This window comes from Oncorhynchus keta, chromosome 17, assembly GCF_023373465.1.
Source record: "Oncorhynchus keta strain PuntledgeMale-10-30-2019 chromosome 17, Oket_V2, whole genome shotgun sequence".
NCBI lineage: Eukaryota > Metazoa > Chordata > Actinopteri > Salmoniformes > Salmonidae > Oncorhynchus > Oncorhynchus keta.
In genome coordinates, this window is record NC_068437.1 from 38,895,491 (window position 1) to 38,914,864 (window position 19,374).

The following is a 19,374-nucleotide window of genomic DNA, read 5'->3' on the forward strand; positions in this document are numbered from 1 at the left end:
CATACTGTCCATAATGTCTATACATCCCATCACATACTGTCCATAATGTCTTTACATCCCATCACATACTGTCCATAATGTCTTTACATCCCATCACACACTGTCCATAATGTCTTTCCATCCCATCACACACTGTCCATAATGTCTTTCCATCCCATCACACACTGTCCATAATGTCTATACATCCCATCACATACTGTCCATAATGTCTTTACATCCCATCACATACTGTCCATAATGTCTATACATCCCATCACACACTGTCCATAATGTCTATACATCCCATCACATACTGTCCATAATGTCTATACATCCCATCACATACTGTCCATAATGTCTATACATCCCATCACATACTGTCCATAATGTCTATACATCCCATCACACACTGTCCATAATGTCTTTCCATCCCATCACATACTGTCCATAATGTCTTTCCATCCCATCACATACTGTCCATAATGTCTATACATCCCATCATATACTGTCCATAATGTCTATACATCCCATCACATACTGTCCATAATGTCTTTCCATCCCATCACACACTGTCCATAATGTCTTTCCATCCCATCACACACTGTCCATAATGTCTATACATCCCATCACATACTGTCCATAATGTCTATACATCCCATCACATACTGTCCATAATGTCTATACATCCCATCACACACTGTCCATAATGTCTATACATCCCATAACATACTGTCCATAATGTCTATACATCCCATCACATACTGTCCATAATGTCTATACATCCCATCACATACTGTCCATAATGTCTATACATCCCATCACACACTGTCCATAATGTCTTTCCATCCCATCACATACTGTCCATAATGTCTTTCCATCCCATCACATACTGTCCATAATGTCTATACATCCCATCACATACTGTCCATAATGTCTATACATCCCATCACATACTGTCCATAATGTCTATACATCCCATCACATACTGTCCATAATGTCTATACATCCCATCACACACTGTCCATAATGTCTATACATCCCATCACATACTGTCCATAATGTCTATACATCCCATCACATACTGTCCATAATGTCTATACATCCCATCACATACTGTCCATAATGTCTATACATCCCATCACATACTGTCCATAATGTCTATACATCCCATCACATACTGTCCATAATGTCTATACATCCCATCACATACTGTCCATAATGTCTATACATCCCATCACACACTGTCCATAATGTCTATACATCCCATCACATACTGTCCATAATGTCTATACATCCCATCACATACTGTCCATAATGTCTATACATCCCATCACACACTGTCCATAATGTCTATACATCCCATCACATACTGTCCATAATGTCTATACATCCCATCACATACTGTCCATAATGTCTATACATCCCATCACATACTGTCCATAATGTCTATACATCCCATCACATACTGTCCATAATGTCTATACATCCCATCACATACTGTCCATAATGTCTATACATCCCATCACATACTGTCCATAATGTCTATACATTCCATTACACACTGTCCATAATGTCTATACATCCCATCACATACTGTCCATAATGTCTATACATCCCATCACATACTGTCCATAATGTCTATACATCCCATCACATACTGTCCATAATGTCTATACATCCCATCACACACTGTCCATAATGTCTATACATCCCATCACATACTGTCCATAAGGTCTATACATCCCATCACATACTGTCCATAATGTCTATACATCCCATCACACACTGTCCATAATGTCTATACATTCCATTACACACTGTCCATAATGTCTATACATTCCATTACACACTGTCCATAATGTCTATACATCCCATCACACACTGTCCATAATGTCTATACATCCCATCACATACTGTCCATAATGTCTTTCCATCCCATCACACACTGTCCATAATGTCTATACATCCCATCACATACTGTCCATAATGTCTTTCCATCCCATCACACACTGTCCATAATGTCTATACATCCCATCACATACTGTCCATAATGTCTTTCCATCCCATCACACACTGTCCATAATGTCTTTCCATCCCATCACACACTGTCCATAATGTCTATACATCCCATCACATACTGTCCATAATGTCTTTCCATCCCATCACATACTGTCCATAATGTCTATACATCCCATCACACACTGTCCATAATGTCTATACATCCCATCACATACTGTCCATAATGTCTATACATCCCATCACATACTGTCCATAATGTCTATACATCCCATCACACACTGTCCATAATGTCTATACATCCCATAACATACTGTCCATAATGTCTATACATCCCATCACATACTGTCCATAATGTCTATACATCCCATCACATACTGTCCATAATGTCTATACATCCCATCATATACTGTCCATAATGTCTATACATCCCATCACATACTGTCCATAATGTCTATACATCCCATCACATACTGTCCATAATGTCTATACATCCCATCACACACTGTCCATAATGTCTATACATCCCATCACATACTGTCCATAATGTCTATACATCCCATCACATACTGTCCATAATGTCTATACATCCCATCACATACTGTCCATAATGTCTATACATCCCATCACATACTGTCCATAATGTCTATACATCCCATCACATACTGTCCATAATGTCTATACATCCCATCACATACTGTCCATAATGTCTATACATCCCATCACACACTGTCCATAATGTCTATACATCCCATCACATACTGTCCATAATGTCTATACATCCCATCACATACTGTCCATAATGTCTATACATCCCATCACACACTGTCCATAATGTCTATACATCCCATCACATACTGTCCATAATGTCTATACATCCCATCACACACTGTCCATAATGTCTATACATCCCATCACATACTGTCCATAATGTCTATACATTCCATTACACACTGTCCATAATGTCTATACATCCCATCACACACTGTCCATAATGTCTATACATCCCATCACATACTGTCCATAATGTCTATACATCCCATCACATACTGTCCATAATGTCTATACATCCCATCACATACTGTCCATAATGTCTATACATCCCATCACACACTGTCCATAATGTCTATACATCCCATCACATACTGTCCATAATGTCTTTCCATCCCATCACACACTGTCCATAATGTCTATACATCCCATCACATACTGTCCATAATGTCTATACATCCCATCACATACTGTCCATAATGTCTATACATCCCATCACACACTGTCCATAATGTCTATACATCCCATCACATACTGTCCATAATGTCTATACATCCCATCACACACTGTCCATAATGTCTATACATCCCATCACACACTGTCCATAATGTCTATACATCCCATCACATACTGTCCATAATGTCTTTCCATCCCATCACACACTGTCCATAATGTCTATACATCCCATCACATACTGTCTATAATGTCTATACATCCCATCACACACTGTCCATAATGTCTATACATCCCATCACATACTGTCCATAATGTCTTTCCATCCCATCACACACTGTCCATAATGTATATACATCCCATAACATATATACCAGTCAAAAGTTTGGACATACCTACTCATTCAAGGATTTTTCTTTATTTTTTACTATTTTATACACGTAGAATAATACTGAAGACATCAAAACTATGAAATAACACATATGGAATCATGTAGTAACCAAATAATTGTTAAACAAATCAAAATATATTTTAGATTTTTCAAAGTAGCCCCCCTTTGCCTTGATGACAGCTTTGCACACTCTTGGCATTCTCTCAACCAGCTTCACCTGGAATGCTTTTCCAACGGTCTTGAAGGAGTTCTCACATATACTGAGCTATTGTTGGCTGCTTTTCCTTCACTCGGCGGTATCAGAACTCAGGATAAGACCCAGATGCAGACAGCTAGTCACGGATGTTTATTGGCAAAAGAACAGGTTAGAGGTCTGTAATCCAGGGCAGAGTCAATAAGGTACAGAACAGCAGGCAGGCTCAAGGTCAGGGCAGGCAGAATGGGCAGAACCTGTGAAACGCGGAAACAGAACTTGAGAAAGTAGGGAGACGGGAAAACACTCTGGTAAGACCTGCCAATACAAGAACTGGCAACAGACAAACACAGGTATAAATACACTGGGGATAATAAGGAAGATTGGTGACACCTGGAGGGGTGTGGAGACAAGTACAAAGACAGGTGAAACAGATCTGGGTGTGACAGGCGGTCCAACTCATCCCAAATCATCTCAATTGGGTTGAGGTCGGGTGATTGTGGAGGCCAGGTCATCTGATGCAGCATTCCATCACTCTCCTTCTTGGTTAAATAGCCTTTACACAGCCTGGAGGTGTTGGGTCATTGTCCTGTTAAAAAACAAATGATAGTCCTAATAAGCACAAACCAGATGGGATGGCATATAGCTGCAGAATGCTGTGGTAGCCATGCTGGTTTCATAGTTTTGATGTCTTCACTATTATTCTACAATGTGGTAAATAGTAAAAATAAAGAAAAACACTTGAATGAGTAGGTGTGTCCAAACCTTTGACTGGTACATGTTATTCAATCATTGCACCAACACTGTTCGAGTGCGTCAATGAGTGTTTGTGTAGCCAGGCGCTAAAATAGAACTTGGTTCTATTTGTGACGCTTGAACACTGCAAGTCCCGCCTCTCCCATCTCCTCATTGGTTTTTAGGAGCATATACCCACTTGCCATCTCCCCATTGGTTTTTAGGAGCACATACCCATAGGTGATTTAAAAAGGAACTTAGGTCCACACTCCAGGCCAATTGGTAGTGGTAATGCACCTTAAAGTTGGTTGCCAACCACCATATAAAGTCCAAAGTAGAAGAAGAAGCCTGAAGGAGGGGAGATTACTAGAAACGAATTTGGTGCACCCTTTTATCCGTGGATTAATCACCCTTTTATCCGTGGATTAATTGTCGGAGTAGAGGACCTTACTTTCATTTCAGGTCAAATAAGAACCCAATGTTTATATCCCAAGACAAATTAGCTAGCGACAGCTAGCTAGCTAGCTAAATTACCATAAATGTTTAATGTTTTTCGACCTGTCCCCAAATTAATATAGTTGGCTCACTTAAACATTTGGAGCTAAACATTAAACACTTCGAAATGTAAAGTTTGCAAACAACTTCTAAATTTGATGTTTGAGAAAAAATGTATGAACGTCTAATTCTAGAGCTAGTTGGGAGGAATACCATGAAGAAGTGGAGGAATAACATGAAGAAGTGGAGGAATAACATGAAGAAGTGGAGGAATACCATGAAGAAGTGGAGGAATAACATGAAGAAGTGGAGGAATAACATGAAGAAGTGGAGGAATAACATGAAGAAGTGGAGGAATAACATGAAGAAGTGGAGGAATACCATGAAGAAGTGGAGGAATACCATGAAGAAGTGGAGGAATAACATGAAGAAGTGGAGGAATAACATGAAGAAGTGGAGGAATAACATGAAGAAGTGGAGGAATACCATGAAGAAGTGGAGGAATAACATGAAGAAGTGGAGGAATAACATGAAGAAGTGGAGGAATAACATGAAGAAGTGGAGGAATACCATGAAGAAGTGGAGGAATAGCATGAAGAAGTGGAGGAATAACATGAAGAAGTGGAGGAATAACATGAAGAAGTGGAGGAATACCATGAAGAAGTGGAGGAATAACATGAAGAAGTGGAGGAATAACATGAAGAAGTGGAGGAATAACATGAAGAAGTGGAGGAATACCATGAAGAAGTGGAGGAATAACATGAAGAAGTGGAGGAATAACATGAAGAAGTGGAGGAATACCATGAAGAAGTGGAGGAATAACATGAAGAAGTGGAGGAATAACATGAAGAAGTGGAGGAATAACATGAAGAAGTGGAGGAATAACATGAAGAAGTGGAGGAATAGCATGAAGAAGTGGAGGAATAACATGAAGAAGTGGAGGAATAACATGAAGAAGTGGAGGAATAACATGAAGAAGTGGAGGAATAGCATGAAGAAGTGGAGGAATAACATGAAGAAGTGGAGGAATAACATGAAGAAGTGGAGGAATACCATGAAGAAGTGGAGGAATAACATGAAGAAGTGGAGGAATAACATGAAGAAGTGGAGGAATAACATGAAGAAGTGGAGGAATAACATGAAGAAGTGGAGGAATAACATGAAGTGGAGGAATAACATGAAGAAGTGGAGGAATACCATGAAGAAGTGGAGGAATAACATGAAGAAGTGGAGGAATAACATGAAGAAGTGGAGGAATAACATGAAGAAGTGGAGGAATAACATGAAGAAGTGGAGGAATAACATGAAGAAGTGGAGGAATAACATGAAGAAGTGGAGGAATAACATGAAGAAGTGGAGGAATAACATGAAGAAGTGGAGGAATAACATGAAGAAGTGGAGGAATAACATGAAGAAGTGGAGGAATAACATGAAGAAGTGGAGGAATAACATGAAGAAGTGGAGGAATAACATGAAGAAGTGGAGGAATAACATGAAGAAGTGGAGGAATAACATGAAGAAGTGGAGGAATAACATGAAGAAGCACTCTAGCTGATTTATCTGCGATTACTTCTCCTTTCCCTTCCTTTGCCTTGATTACAGACTCTTCTGTGGACCACTGCTAGCTTAACACACACATACACTTCACCATGCCAGGGAATCTGCACAGCAGATTAATGGGTCGGAAACAAGGAGATATTGAGAATCAGTGATACTGTAGGGTACCTAGAAAAGTATTAATCATGTTCGAACAAAACGGTATTTTTCAGCAACAAAGCCTGTGTTGAGGCTCACAGGCTGAACAATGTGATAAGGATATCTAATGTATTAAATGCAGTATTTTCATATGTACTTGATGTGTTTCATGCCTAATGCACTAGCAGCTACTGTATGTGGTGTGTTTTATTAGTCCTATTCTCCTGTCTGTTGTCATTTATAAACATAGTCACATCCCACAGCACTTTACACAGAGATATATGACAGTAGAGACAGCCCCATCATAATGTTTCAATAGGGAAAAAAATCACTGTTAATGTTCTCTGGGCTGCTTTTGTTTCATGCCACCACAGGTGCCAGTGCCCACCGCAGCATGAGGGTCCTGAATGCCAGCAGACGAGGCGAAGTTTCCTTGGCAACGGCTATGCCTGGTTTCCTCCCATAAGGCCGTGCTTTGATAGCCATCTTTCCCTGGAGTTCATCACAGAGGCTGAGGACGGCCTGCTACTCTACAGCGGGCCCCTGGCCACCCTGCAGCCTGGAGACCCAGAAGACTACATGGCTATAGGTAGGGTAATGTGTTACCCACCCAGGATTTGAACACGGGTCATGGAGATCACAAAAGCCCTTTGAGCTAAATCCTAGGAATTAACTGGAAGCTACTGTAACTCTGGATTTTAGGTCTCAGGCAAGGTTACTCATCATCTTAGGATTTGAACTTGGGTCGTCTGCGTGCCTCAATATGACACGTTAGCCCGCTGAGCTAAGCGATGGGCATTAGCTTACTTGTTTTTTCGGGGGGATATAAGCAAGGTTATTCATCAGGCTAGTATGGTTGAAACAAACCACCTCTGTTGCACAATGGCAAATGTATACTGTCGCTGCCTCCCAGTCCAACCAAGGTGCATGAATTGAATAACAAACTGGATGTGTGGGAGATATTCAGCATGATTTGCATTTATTGGGTTGCTTAGTCATACAGCCCATACAGAGTCAAGCCACTCAACTAAAACAATGTAGCCTTGTTTATTGATTGACTTTTTCATCATTGTAGACCAAAATAATGGTCCATACCTTTGGAATGAACTGTATATATACAGTTTCATGTAATGTATGTACATTTGTATGAATGTACTATTTGACACTGAACAACATCCCTCTAAGAGTATCTTAAGAGCATCCTACACCACTGTTGAACTTTGACCCTTTACTTTGACCACCTAAGTCTGTAGGTGGAATGGCATGTTGATGATGCTGATATTGATGACCTCTCTTTTCCCTTCAGAGCTGATTGGTGGAACACCCAGTCTGAAGATCAACCACGGGTCTGGGACCCTGGTCCTGCAGTTGCAGGGCAATATGGTTGTGTCTGACAGACGCTGGCACCGACTGGATGTTAGAAGCAACAGTAAAGTAAATGGACTATTAGATGACTGTATTCAACACATTCTTTCATGTTTGTGTGTGTGTGTGTGTGTGTGTGTGTGTGTGTGTGTGTGTGTGTGTGTGTGTGTGTGTGTGTGTGTGTGTGTGTGTGTGTGTGTGTGTGTGTGTGTGTGTGTGTGTGTGTGTGTGTTGTGTGAGTATGCGCAGACACAGAAACACACACACAGACACATGTTCTTAACCTTGCTCCTGTTTTCAGGATGTGCATTTCACCTTGGACCGCTGCTCCAGTGCTATTGTTATGGAAACTGAGGGTGTGGACAGCTGGGCCATGACTGAGGACCGCTCCTCCTGTGAGGTCAGAGGAGTCACGCCTAATAGGGACAGGTAATGTCCTCCACAGAACCCCGCCCCTTGGGACGTCGCACCAATCACACCTGCTAGCCAGCCAAGCCATTGTGGATGGACACAATGATTCCTCTGAAAAGCATAACAAAAACGAATAACCTCTATCCATCCATGATTATCTGTGATCACGGTAGCATCCACATTCATGTAGAAGTGTTCAGAAACATTATATTCTTATATACAGTAAAAGTGATTTCAAAATGACACATTACAATATTTACAATTCATTTATATTGGGCGCAACATAATCTAAAACAAACCAAAATAAACTGCAAATGCATCCAACAAGTGTGTAGTCACCAGTTTGATGGAATCATTCTCTCAACCAGCTTCACCTGAAATGCTTTTCCGACGGCCTTGAATGAGTTTCCACATGCTGAGCACTTGTTAGCTGCTTTTCTTTCACTTTGCTGTCCAACTCACCCAAACAATCTCAATTGGGTTGAGAATGGGTGATTGTGGAGGCCAGGTCATCTGATGCAGCTCTCCATCACTCTCCTTCTTGGTCAATTAGCCCTTACACAGCCTGGAGGTGTGTTGGGTCATTGTCCTGTTGACCAACAAATTATAGTCCTACTAAGCGCAAACCAGATGGAATGGTGTATCACTAACCCTGCTGGTTAAATGTGCCTTGAACTCAAAATAAATCACAGACGGTGTCACCAGCAAAGCACCCCACACCATCACACCTCCTCCTCCATGCTTCACAGTGGGAACCACACATTCAGAGATCCTCCATTCACCTGCTCTGCGTCTCACAAAGACAGCGGTTGGAACCAAAAATCTCAAATTTGGACTCATCAGACCAAATTACAGTTTTCCACCAGTCTAATGTTCATTGCTCATGTTTCTTATCCCAAGCAAGTCTCTTCTTATTATTGGTGTCCTCTAGTAGTGGTTTCTTTGCAGCAATTTGACCATGAAGGCCTGATTCACACAGTCTCCTCTGAACAGTTGATGTTGATATGTTTCTTTTACTTGAATTCTGTGAAGCATTTATTTGGGCTGCAATCTGAGATGCAGTTAACTCTAATGCACTTATCCTCTGCAGCAGAGGTGACTCTGCGTCTTCCTTTCCTGTGGCGGTCCTCATGAGAGCCAGTTTCATCACGGGGCTTGATGGTTTTTGCAACTGCACTTGAAGAAAGTTTCAAAGTTATTAACATTTTCTGGATTGACCGACCTTCATGTCTTAAAGTAATGATGGACTGTCATTTCTCTTTGCTTATTTGAGCTGTTCTTGCCATAATATGGACTTGGTGTCTTACCAAATAGGGCTATCTTCTGTATACTGCCCCTACATTGTCACAACACAACTGATTGGCTCAAGAGCATTAAGAAGGAAATAAATTACACAAATGAACTTTTAACAAGGCACACCTGTTAAATAAAATGCATTCCAGGTGACGACCTCATGAAGCTGGTTGAGAGAATGCCAAGAGTGTGCAAAGCTGTCATCGGCAAAGGGTGGCTACTTTGAAGAATCTCAAATATAAAATATATTTTGATTCGTTTAACACTTTTTGGGTTATTACATGATTCCATGTGTGTTATTTCATAGTTTTGATGTCTTGATGAGTAGGTGTGTCCAAACTTTTGACTGGTACTGTAAGTTCATTTGCCGAATAGTTATGGCACCTTCAAATATGGGGACAAGAACATAAAGTGCATTCATTTCTAAACGGTAAAACAGATATGTATGAAAATACCCTCAAACAAAAAGTGACATTCTGTACTTTCGCCTCATGTGAAACATTTGATCTCAAAATCCAAAATGCTGAGTATAGAGCCCAAAAAAACATTTTAGCTTCACTGTCCAAATAAATACGCAGGTGAGTGTATACCATATGTATATTGCGAATAAACAAACTTAAACTTGAAGGATAGATAGCTGGATGGACGGATGGAATGGTCAGACATTGACAGTGAAATGTGTCCTCCACAGGTACCTGAATGTGAGTCAGGTGTTGCAGCTAGGTGGGGTCAACGAGAACATGTCCTATGAGTATCCCCAGCTACAGCAAAAGCACTTCAATGGTTGTCTGCGCAACCTGGTTGTGGACAGTAAGGTAAGACACAAAAGTCTACAGCTCTGCCCTAACACCCTAACAAGAAAATAGTCTACCTCTCTAACTCCATCTTGGCTCTAAACATTGCAGTTTTATTTATTTTCTCACACCTTGGTCTGTTTGGTTGACTCGCTGGAAGATGTTTTTAAAAACGGGAGTTCAAGAGGAATGTAAATGTGAGCTCAAGGCTAAACTGGTAGTATCTTCTGAATGCTGATGTCTCTGTCATCACATTCCACTTTAGTCAGACTATATCAGTGCTGTCAGACAGGTTACATGTACTGGTGCAAGATATTCTCCTTCAAGTTCTTTCTCTCATTTATGCCCATGATCTTTGCACCTCTCTACTTTAGGCTTCAGAAAAGGATGTATTGTGCATTATTGAAGATACACATAAAATATCATGCCATCTCTCTCTCCCTTATTCTTTTCTCTCTCTCGCCCTCAAATTGTATTTTTTTACTCTTCCTCTCTCTTCCTCTCTCTCCCTCCACATATCTCTCTCTCTTCCCTCTGCTCCAGCTCTATGACCTTGGCTCTCCCTCGGCATCCTCCAGCACTGCCCCAGGCTGCTCTCTGACTGATGGGAACTGTATGAACATGGGTGTACCAGTCTGTGGCGCCAGGGGGCACTGTAATGGGCAGTGGGACTCCTTCAGCTGCCAGTGTGGGCCCGGGTACACAGGGATCCATTGTGAAGATGGTATGTCTTTAGAGAATTAACATTCAGATTATAACAGGTGTTGTTTCTGGGTATCATGAGGTGGAGTGGACTGCATTGCATAGCAGAGTCCTAATATGATCTAAACGACATACAGTTGAAGTCGGATGCTTACATACACTTAAGTAGGTTAGGACATCTACTGTGTGCAATTGTTTACAGATAGTGAATTATAAGTGAAATAATCTATCACAATTCCAGTGGGTCAGAGGTTTACATACACTAAATTGACTGTGCCTTTAAACAGCTTTGAAAATATATATATTTTTAAATGTACCCCTTTTTCTCCCCAATTTCGTAGTAATTTCGTAGTATCCAATTATTGGTAATCCAATTATTATCAGTTACTATTTTGTCTCATCGCTACAACTCCTATACGGCTCGGGAGAGACGCAGGTCGAAAGTCATGCGTCCTCCGAAACACAACCCAACCAAGCCGCAATGCTTCTTAACACAGCGTGCATCCAACCCGGAAGCCAGCCTCACCAATGTGTCGGAGGAAACACCGTGCACCTGGCGACCTTGGTTAGCGCGCACTGCGCCCGGCCCGCCACAGAAGTCGCTGGTGCGTGATGAGACAAGGATATCCCTACCGGCCAAACCCTCCCTAACCTGGACAACGCTGGGCCAATTGTGCATCGCCCCACGGACCTCCCGGTCGTGGCCGGCTGCGACAGAGCCGAACCAAGAGTCTCTGGTGGCACAGCTAGTGCTGCGATGCAGTGCCCTAGATCACTGCGCCACCTGGGAGGCCCTTAATTGACATCATTTGACTCAATTGGAGGTGTACCTGTGGAAGGCCTACCTTCAAACTCAGTGCCTCTTTGCTTGACATCATGGGAAAATCAAAAAAAAATCAGCCAAGCCCTCAGAAAACAAATTGTAGACCTCCACAAGTCTGGTTCAAACTTGGGAGCAATTTCCAAATGCCTGAAGGTACCACGTACAGATGAACGAATATAAACACCATGGGACCACGCTGCTATCATACCACTCAGGAAGGAGATGCGTTCTTTCTCCTAGAGATGAACGTACTTTGGTGCAAATAAATCCCAGAACGACAGCAAAGGAGATTGTGAAGATGCTGGAGGGAAACGTGTACAAAAGTATCTATATCCGCAGTAAAACGAGTCCTATGTCGACATAACCTGAAAGGCCACTCGGCAAGGAAGAAGCCACTGCTCCAAAACCGCCATAAAAAAAGCCAGACTACGGTTTACAACTGTACATGGGGACATAGATTGTACTTTAGGGAGAAATGTCCTCTGGTCTGATGAAACAAAAATAGAACTGTTTGGCCATAATGACCATTGTTATGTTTGGAGGAAAAAGGGGGAGGGTTGCAAGCCGAAGAACACCATCCCGACCGTAAAGCACAGGGGTGGCAGCATCATGTTGTGGGGGCACTTTGCTGCAGGAGGGACTGGTGCACTTCACAAAATAGATGGCATCATGAGGAAAGAAAATGATGTGGATATATTGAAGCAACATCTCAAGACATCAGTCAGGAAGTTAAAGCTTGGTCGCAAATGGATCTTCCAAATGGACAATGATCCCAAGAATACTTCCAATGTTGAGGCAAAATGGCTTAAGGACAGCAAAGTCAAGGTATTGGAGTGGCCATCACAAAGCCCTGACCTCAATCCTATAGAACACATATGTCAGAGTCAAGCCCGCGAGAAGGTTTTTACGGCCCCTGGGATGATCTTGATTTATTATTAGGCCCGCAGACCGCAGCAAGCCGGCAGCCCGCAGATCTTTTACACGCACCAATACTACATTTCCCACAATGCAACGGTGACGCACCGAGCAGTAGGCTGCTTCATTTCAATATTTATTGGCACAGCAGTTGTCAGCATCACAGTAAAATTAACTTTCAGATACCCATCAAAAATGGCAAAACGGAAGGTGGACACTGAGAACCGGGGGTTTCAAACAAGGTGGGAGTCGGAGTATTTGTTCACAGAGGTAGCTGGAAAACCTGTGTGTCTTCTGTGTGGAGAAAGTGTGGCGGTACTGAAAGAGTATAATCTGAGACGACATTATGAAACGAAACACGCGGACAAAAACAAGAATATGGACATGGCTGCTGTCAAGGCCAGTTTTATTTTGGCAGAAGAGATCGCTAAATCAGCCCGGCCATTTACGGAGGGGGATTTCATCAAAAACTGCATGATTAAAGTTTGTGACGAAGTTTGCCCAGAAAAAAGGCAACTCTTTTTAAATGTGAGTCTGAGCAGAAACACCATTGCCGAGAGAGTAGACCAGTTGTCCATCAATCTAAAAGAGCAGCTTGTGAAAAAGGGAAAAGATTTCATTGCATATTCCTTGGCTGTGGATGAGAGCACCGACATTTCTGACATTGCCCAGTTGTCAATTTTCATCCGCGGAGTGGACTCCAGCCTAAGCGTGACAGAGGAGTTTTTGGCTTTACGTCCTATGCATGGCACAACTACGGGGCATGATTTGTATGAAGAGGTGTCAAGATGTGTAAATGAGATGGAGCTGCCTTGGGAAAAACTCGTGGGTTTGACAACCGACGGAGCACCTGCGATGTGTGGACACAGGAGCGGACTGGTGGCGAAGATACGGGAAAAGATGCAAGAGGAAAACGCGACAGGTGAGCTGACAGCTTATCATTGTATCATACACCAGGAAGCGTTGTGCGGTAAAGCCTTGAAAATGGAGCATGTAATGAGCATCATCACGCGCACAGTTAACTTTATCAGAGCCAAAGGTTTGAATCACCGCCAGTTCAAGGCATTTCTGACGGAGTTAGAAACGGAGCATGGTGATTTGCCTTATCACACAGAGGTGCGATGGCTAAGCCAGGGAAAGGTGCTTCAAAGATGTTTCGAGCTTCGTGAGGAGATTTGTCTGTTCTTGGACAGCAAAGGGAAAGACACAACACAACTCCGAGACGAAATGTTTCTGTGTGAAATGGCTTTTCTGTGTGACATTACGAGTCATCTGAATGCAATGAACTTGCAGCTTGAGGGTCGGGATCGTGTCATCTCTGATATGTACAGTACAGTGAAGGCATTTAAAACCAAACTGACTCTGTGGGAGAAGATGCGGAAAGAAAATTTGAGCCACTTTCCCAGCTGCCAGACCATGAAAGAAAGCTCTCTACCAGTGCGTTCCCGAGCGCACAGTTGGCTGATAAAATAGGTATGCTTGCCGCTGACTTTGACGCCGATTTGCTGACTTTGAAGCACAAAAAAGCAGGTTGGAACTGCTCGGTAACCCATTTGCTGTTGACGTGGAAAGCTCACCACCAAACCTCCAAATGGAGTTGATTGACCTCCAATGCAATGATGCACTGAGGGCAAAATATGCGGCAGTGGGTGCTGCGGAGTTCGCCCAAATGCCCCAGCTGCGCATCCAGGCTGCTCAAACGTTGTCTATGTTTGGCAGCACATACCTGTGTGAACAACTGTTTTCTTTGATGAACTTGAACAAAACATCACACAGAAGTCGACTTACTGCTGAACACCTCCACTCAATTCTGAGGATTTCCTCAGCTCAGAGCCTTACCCCGAACATTGATGAACTTGTGGAAAAGATGGGACACCACCAAGTATCACCCTCAACCTCAAACAAGTGAACATTACTGTGCAATCACATATTTAGAGTTTTTACTCAGTTCAAGTTTAAAAGTTAAAGTTTAATATTTGTTTTCACTGCATGTTACTTCTCCTTAAACAAAGTGTTGTTTTTGATTAATAGATTTTTGCACTTTATTTTATTGTATTTCAATCCAATTATATTTTAAAAATATTTCAGTTGAGTGGATGATAGAAAATTGCTATTATTGTTTTTTTCTTTGAAGTAAATTTAGCCCCTTTTGCTAAAATAGAAAATATAGGCTACTGATGGTGCCTTGAATACCGGTTTCTTTCATTTAATGTTCATGTTATGGGGATTTTTATATAAAGGAAATTTGTCTTTTGTGTCTGTTGAAAATTAAAGATTACTGACAGAGCCATAAGAAAATATTGCTTTATTTATCTGATCATATTGGAATATATTTGTTAGGTTTTCAGTAGGTTCAATTAGGTTCACTAGACTATATGCGTCATTTAAAAATTTTTCAATGAACATTCGAACAGTCCGGCCCTCGGCTTGTAGCTAAATTTTTTATTTGGCCCTCCGTCCATTTGACTTTGACACCCCTGCTATAGAACATTTGTGGGCAGAACTGAAAAAGCGTGTGCGAGCAATGAGGCCTATAAACCTGACTCAGTTACACCAGCTCTATGAGGAGGAATGGGCAAAAATTCACCCAACTTATTGTGGGAAGCTTGAGGAAGGCTACCCGAAACGTATGACCCAAGTTAAACAATTTAAAGGCAATGCTACCAAATGCTGATTGAGTGTATGTAAACTTCTGTATGTAAACTTCCCACTGGGAATGTGATGAAATAAATAAAAGCTGAAATAAATCATTCTCTCTACTATTATTCTAACATTTCACATTCTTTAAATAAAGTGGCGATCCTAACTGACCTAAGACAGGGAATTTTGATTAGGATTAAATTTCAGGAATTGTGAATCACTGAGGTTAATGGTATTTGCCTAAGGTGTATGTGAAACTTCCGACTTCAACTGTAGCTCTGAAGGTTTAGAGCTCTTGTTAGCTTCAAGATGTAACTATTTTTATATTATCCTATCTTTTGGAATGTAAAATTGTCTGAAGGCTTTACATGCATGACTCACACATAAGATGACTGTGTCTGGCTCCTTTCACATGTGAATTGTCTCGTATTGTCTACTGAGTGCATACAATAGTGGGTACAGTATAATTAATTAATTGTATTGTATTTGAATCCCTCATGGTATCTCTATTCAACTCTTATGTTTTTCTCTCTTCAACTGACAGAAGTTCCAGAGTTTTCCTTCAATGGAAGGAGCCATGTCCAGTACCAGGTGGGCTGGTCACTCCCCGCTCGTCACTCCAGCTTTCAGCTCCAGGTGCGAACAAACACCCCCAGCGGTGTCCTCCTCAGCCTCCTCTCGCAGGAGCAGAATGAATACTTACGTCTGGAGGTGAGTCTTGTATTTGTAATGGATCCACATTAGCTGCTGCCAAGGGTCCAGCAACATAAGACAGTTTAAAATACTACATGACGTTCCATTTCATAACACCTTACCCAACACATTCAGTGTGTTCCCTCAGGCCACCACTCCACCACAACATATTTACAATACAACACCCATATGCACGTGTGTAGAGTGCGTGTCTTATCATGTGCCTGTCTGTGTCTCTTCACAGTCCCTGCTGTTCCATCAGGTGTAACTTTATTTGGTTTTTAAAAATCTGATTCTACTGCTTGCCTGAATTACTTGATGTGGAATAGAGATCCATGTAGTCATGGCTCTATGTAGTACTCTGACACCTCCATAGTCTGTTCTTGACTTGGGGAATGTGAAGAGACCTTTGGTGGCATGTTTTGTGGGGTATGCATGGTGTTTAAATGTTTTATTTATTTAACCTTTATTTAACCAGGTAGGCTAGTTGAGAACAAGTTCTCATTTACAACTGCGATCTGGCCAAGATAAAGCAAAGCAGTGTTACACAGACAACAACACAGAGTTACACATGGAGTAAACAATAAACAAGCCAATAACACAGTTGAAAAAAGAAAGTCTATATACAGTGTTTTCAAAAGGTATGAGGAGGTAGGCAATAAATAGGCCATAGGAGCAAATAATTACAATTTAGCAGATTAACACTGGAGTGATAAATGAGCATATGATGATGTGCAAGTAGAGATACTGGTGTGCAGAAAAGTAAATAAAATAAAAAACAGTATGGGGATGAGGTAGGTAGATTGGGTGGGCAATTTACAGATGGACTATGTATAGCTTCAGCAATCGGTAAGCTGCTCAGATAGCTGATGTTTAAAGTTGGTGAGGGAAATAAGTCTCTTCAGCGATTTTAGCAATTCGTTCCAGTCACTGGCAGCAGAGAACTGGAAGGAAAGGCGGCCAAATGAGGTGTTGGCTTTGGTGATGATCAGTGAGATATACCTGCTGGAACGTGTGCTACGGGTGGGTGTTATCGTGACCAGTGAACTGAGATAAGGCAGAGCTTTACCTAGCATAGACTTATAGATAACCTGAATATGGCGATGAATCTGTAGCGAGGGCCAGCCGACTAGAGCATACAGGTCGCAGTGGTGGGTGGTATAAGGTGATTTGGCAACAAAACGGATGGCACTGTGATAGACTGCATCCAGTTTGCTGAGTAGAGCATTGGAAGCGATTTTGTAGATGACATCACCGAAGTCGAGGATCGGTAGGATAGTTTTACCAGGATAAGTTTGGCGGCGTGAGTGAAGAAGGCTTTGTTGCGAAATAGAAAGCCGATTCTGAATGTATGCACACATGACTGTAAGTCGCTTTGGATAAAAGCGTCTGCTAAATGGCATATATTATTATTATTTAGAATTGATTTTGGATTGGAGATGTTTAATATGAGTCTGGAAGGAGAGTTTACAGTCTAACCAGACACCTAGGTATTTATAGTTGTCCACATATTATAGGTCGGAACCATCCAGGGTGGTGATGCTAGTTGGGTGGGCGGGTGCGGGCAGCGAACAGTTGAAAAGCATGCATTTGGTTTTACAAGCGTTTTAAGAGCCGTTGGAGGCCACGGAAGGAGTGTTGTATGGCATTGAAGCTCGTTTGGAGGTTAGTTAGCACAGTGTCCAAGGAAGGGCAGGAAGTATACAGAAGGGTGTCGTCTGCGTAGAGGTGGATCAGGGAATCGCCCGCAGCAAGAGTGACATCATTGATATATACAGAGAAAAGAGTCCGCCCGAGAATTGAACTCTGTGGTACCCCCATAGAGATTGCCAGAGGTCCTGACAACATGCCCTCCGATTTGACACACTGAACTCTGTCTACAAAGTAGTTGGTGAAGCTGTCATTAGAAAAACCAAGGCTATTGAGTCTACCGATAAGAATATGGTTGACAGAGTCGAAAGCCTTGGCCAGGTCAATGGTCGATGAAGACGGCTGCACAGTACTGTCTTTTATCGATGGCGGTTATATCGTTTAGTACCTTGAGCGTGGCTGACGTGAACCCGTGACCGGCTCGGAAACCGGATTGCACAGCGGAGAAGGAACGGTGGGATTCGAAATGGTCAGTGGTCTGTTTATTAACCTCTTTGTGATAGGGGGCAGCATTTTCACTTTTGGATAAATAGTGTGCCCAATTTCAACTTCCTGCTACTCATGCCAAGAATATAAGATATGCATATTATTAGTAGATTTAGACAGAAAATACTCTGACGTTTCTAAAACGGTTTGAATCATGTCTGTGAGTATAACAGAACATATGTAGCAGGCAAAACCCTGAGGACTAACCATTCAGAATTATTTTTATTTTCAGGTCACTGTCTATTCAATGAGTTTCATTGGGAAATTAGATTTCTAAGGCACTTGTTTGCAGTTCCTACCGCTTCCACTGGATGTCACAAGTCTTTGGAAATTGGTTGAGGTTATTCCTTTGTGTAATGAAGAAGTACGGCCATCTTGGATCAGGGTAACGTTATGTGTACTGTTTGAGAGTTGCGCAAGACTAGAAAAGTAGCGTTAGTTTGTGATCCTCCTGTATTGAAAACAGATAGACCCGTCTTCAATTTGATCGATTATTAACGTTTAAAAATACCTAAAGTTGTATTACAAAAGTAGTTTGAAATATTTTGGCAAAGTTTACAGGTAAATTTTGAGATATTTCATAGTGACGTTGCGCAAATTGGAAGCTGTTTTTTTCTGGATCAAACGCGCCAAATAAATGGACATTTTGGATATATATCAATGGAATTAATCGAACAAAAGGACTATGTGTGATGTTTATGGGACATATTGGAGTGCCATCAAAAGAAGCTTGTTAAAGGTAAGGCATGATTTATATTTTATTTCTACGTTTTGTGTGGTTTACTGTTGTGCTATCATCAGATAATAGCTTCTTATGCTTTCGCCGAAAAGCCTTTTTGAAATCTGACATGTTGGCTGGATTCACAACGAGTGT

At 41.7% G+C, this 19,374-nt stretch overlaps 1 protein-coding gene across 1 annotated transcript in view; it reads left to right on the top strand.

The window, feature by feature from the left end:
• Positions 1–19,374, top strand: part of LOC118396036 (neural-cadherin-like) — a 109,391-nt gene that overhangs the window by 67,659 nt on the left and 22,358 nt on the right. Inside the window, exons 23-28 of the mRNA XM_035790182.2 lie at positions 7,103–7,317; positions 8,035–8,162; positions 8,395–8,522; positions 10,489–10,612; positions 11,135–11,315; positions 16,216–16,382. Of these exons, the coding sequence (XP_035646075.2) occupies positions 7,103–7,317; positions 8,035–8,162; positions 8,395–8,522; positions 10,489–10,612; positions 11,135–11,315; positions 16,216–16,382 (943 nt within the window). The remainder of the gene's footprint in view (positions 1–7,102; positions 7,318–8,034; positions 8,163–8,394; positions 8,523–10,488; positions 10,613–11,134; positions 11,316–16,215; positions 16,383–19,374) is intronic.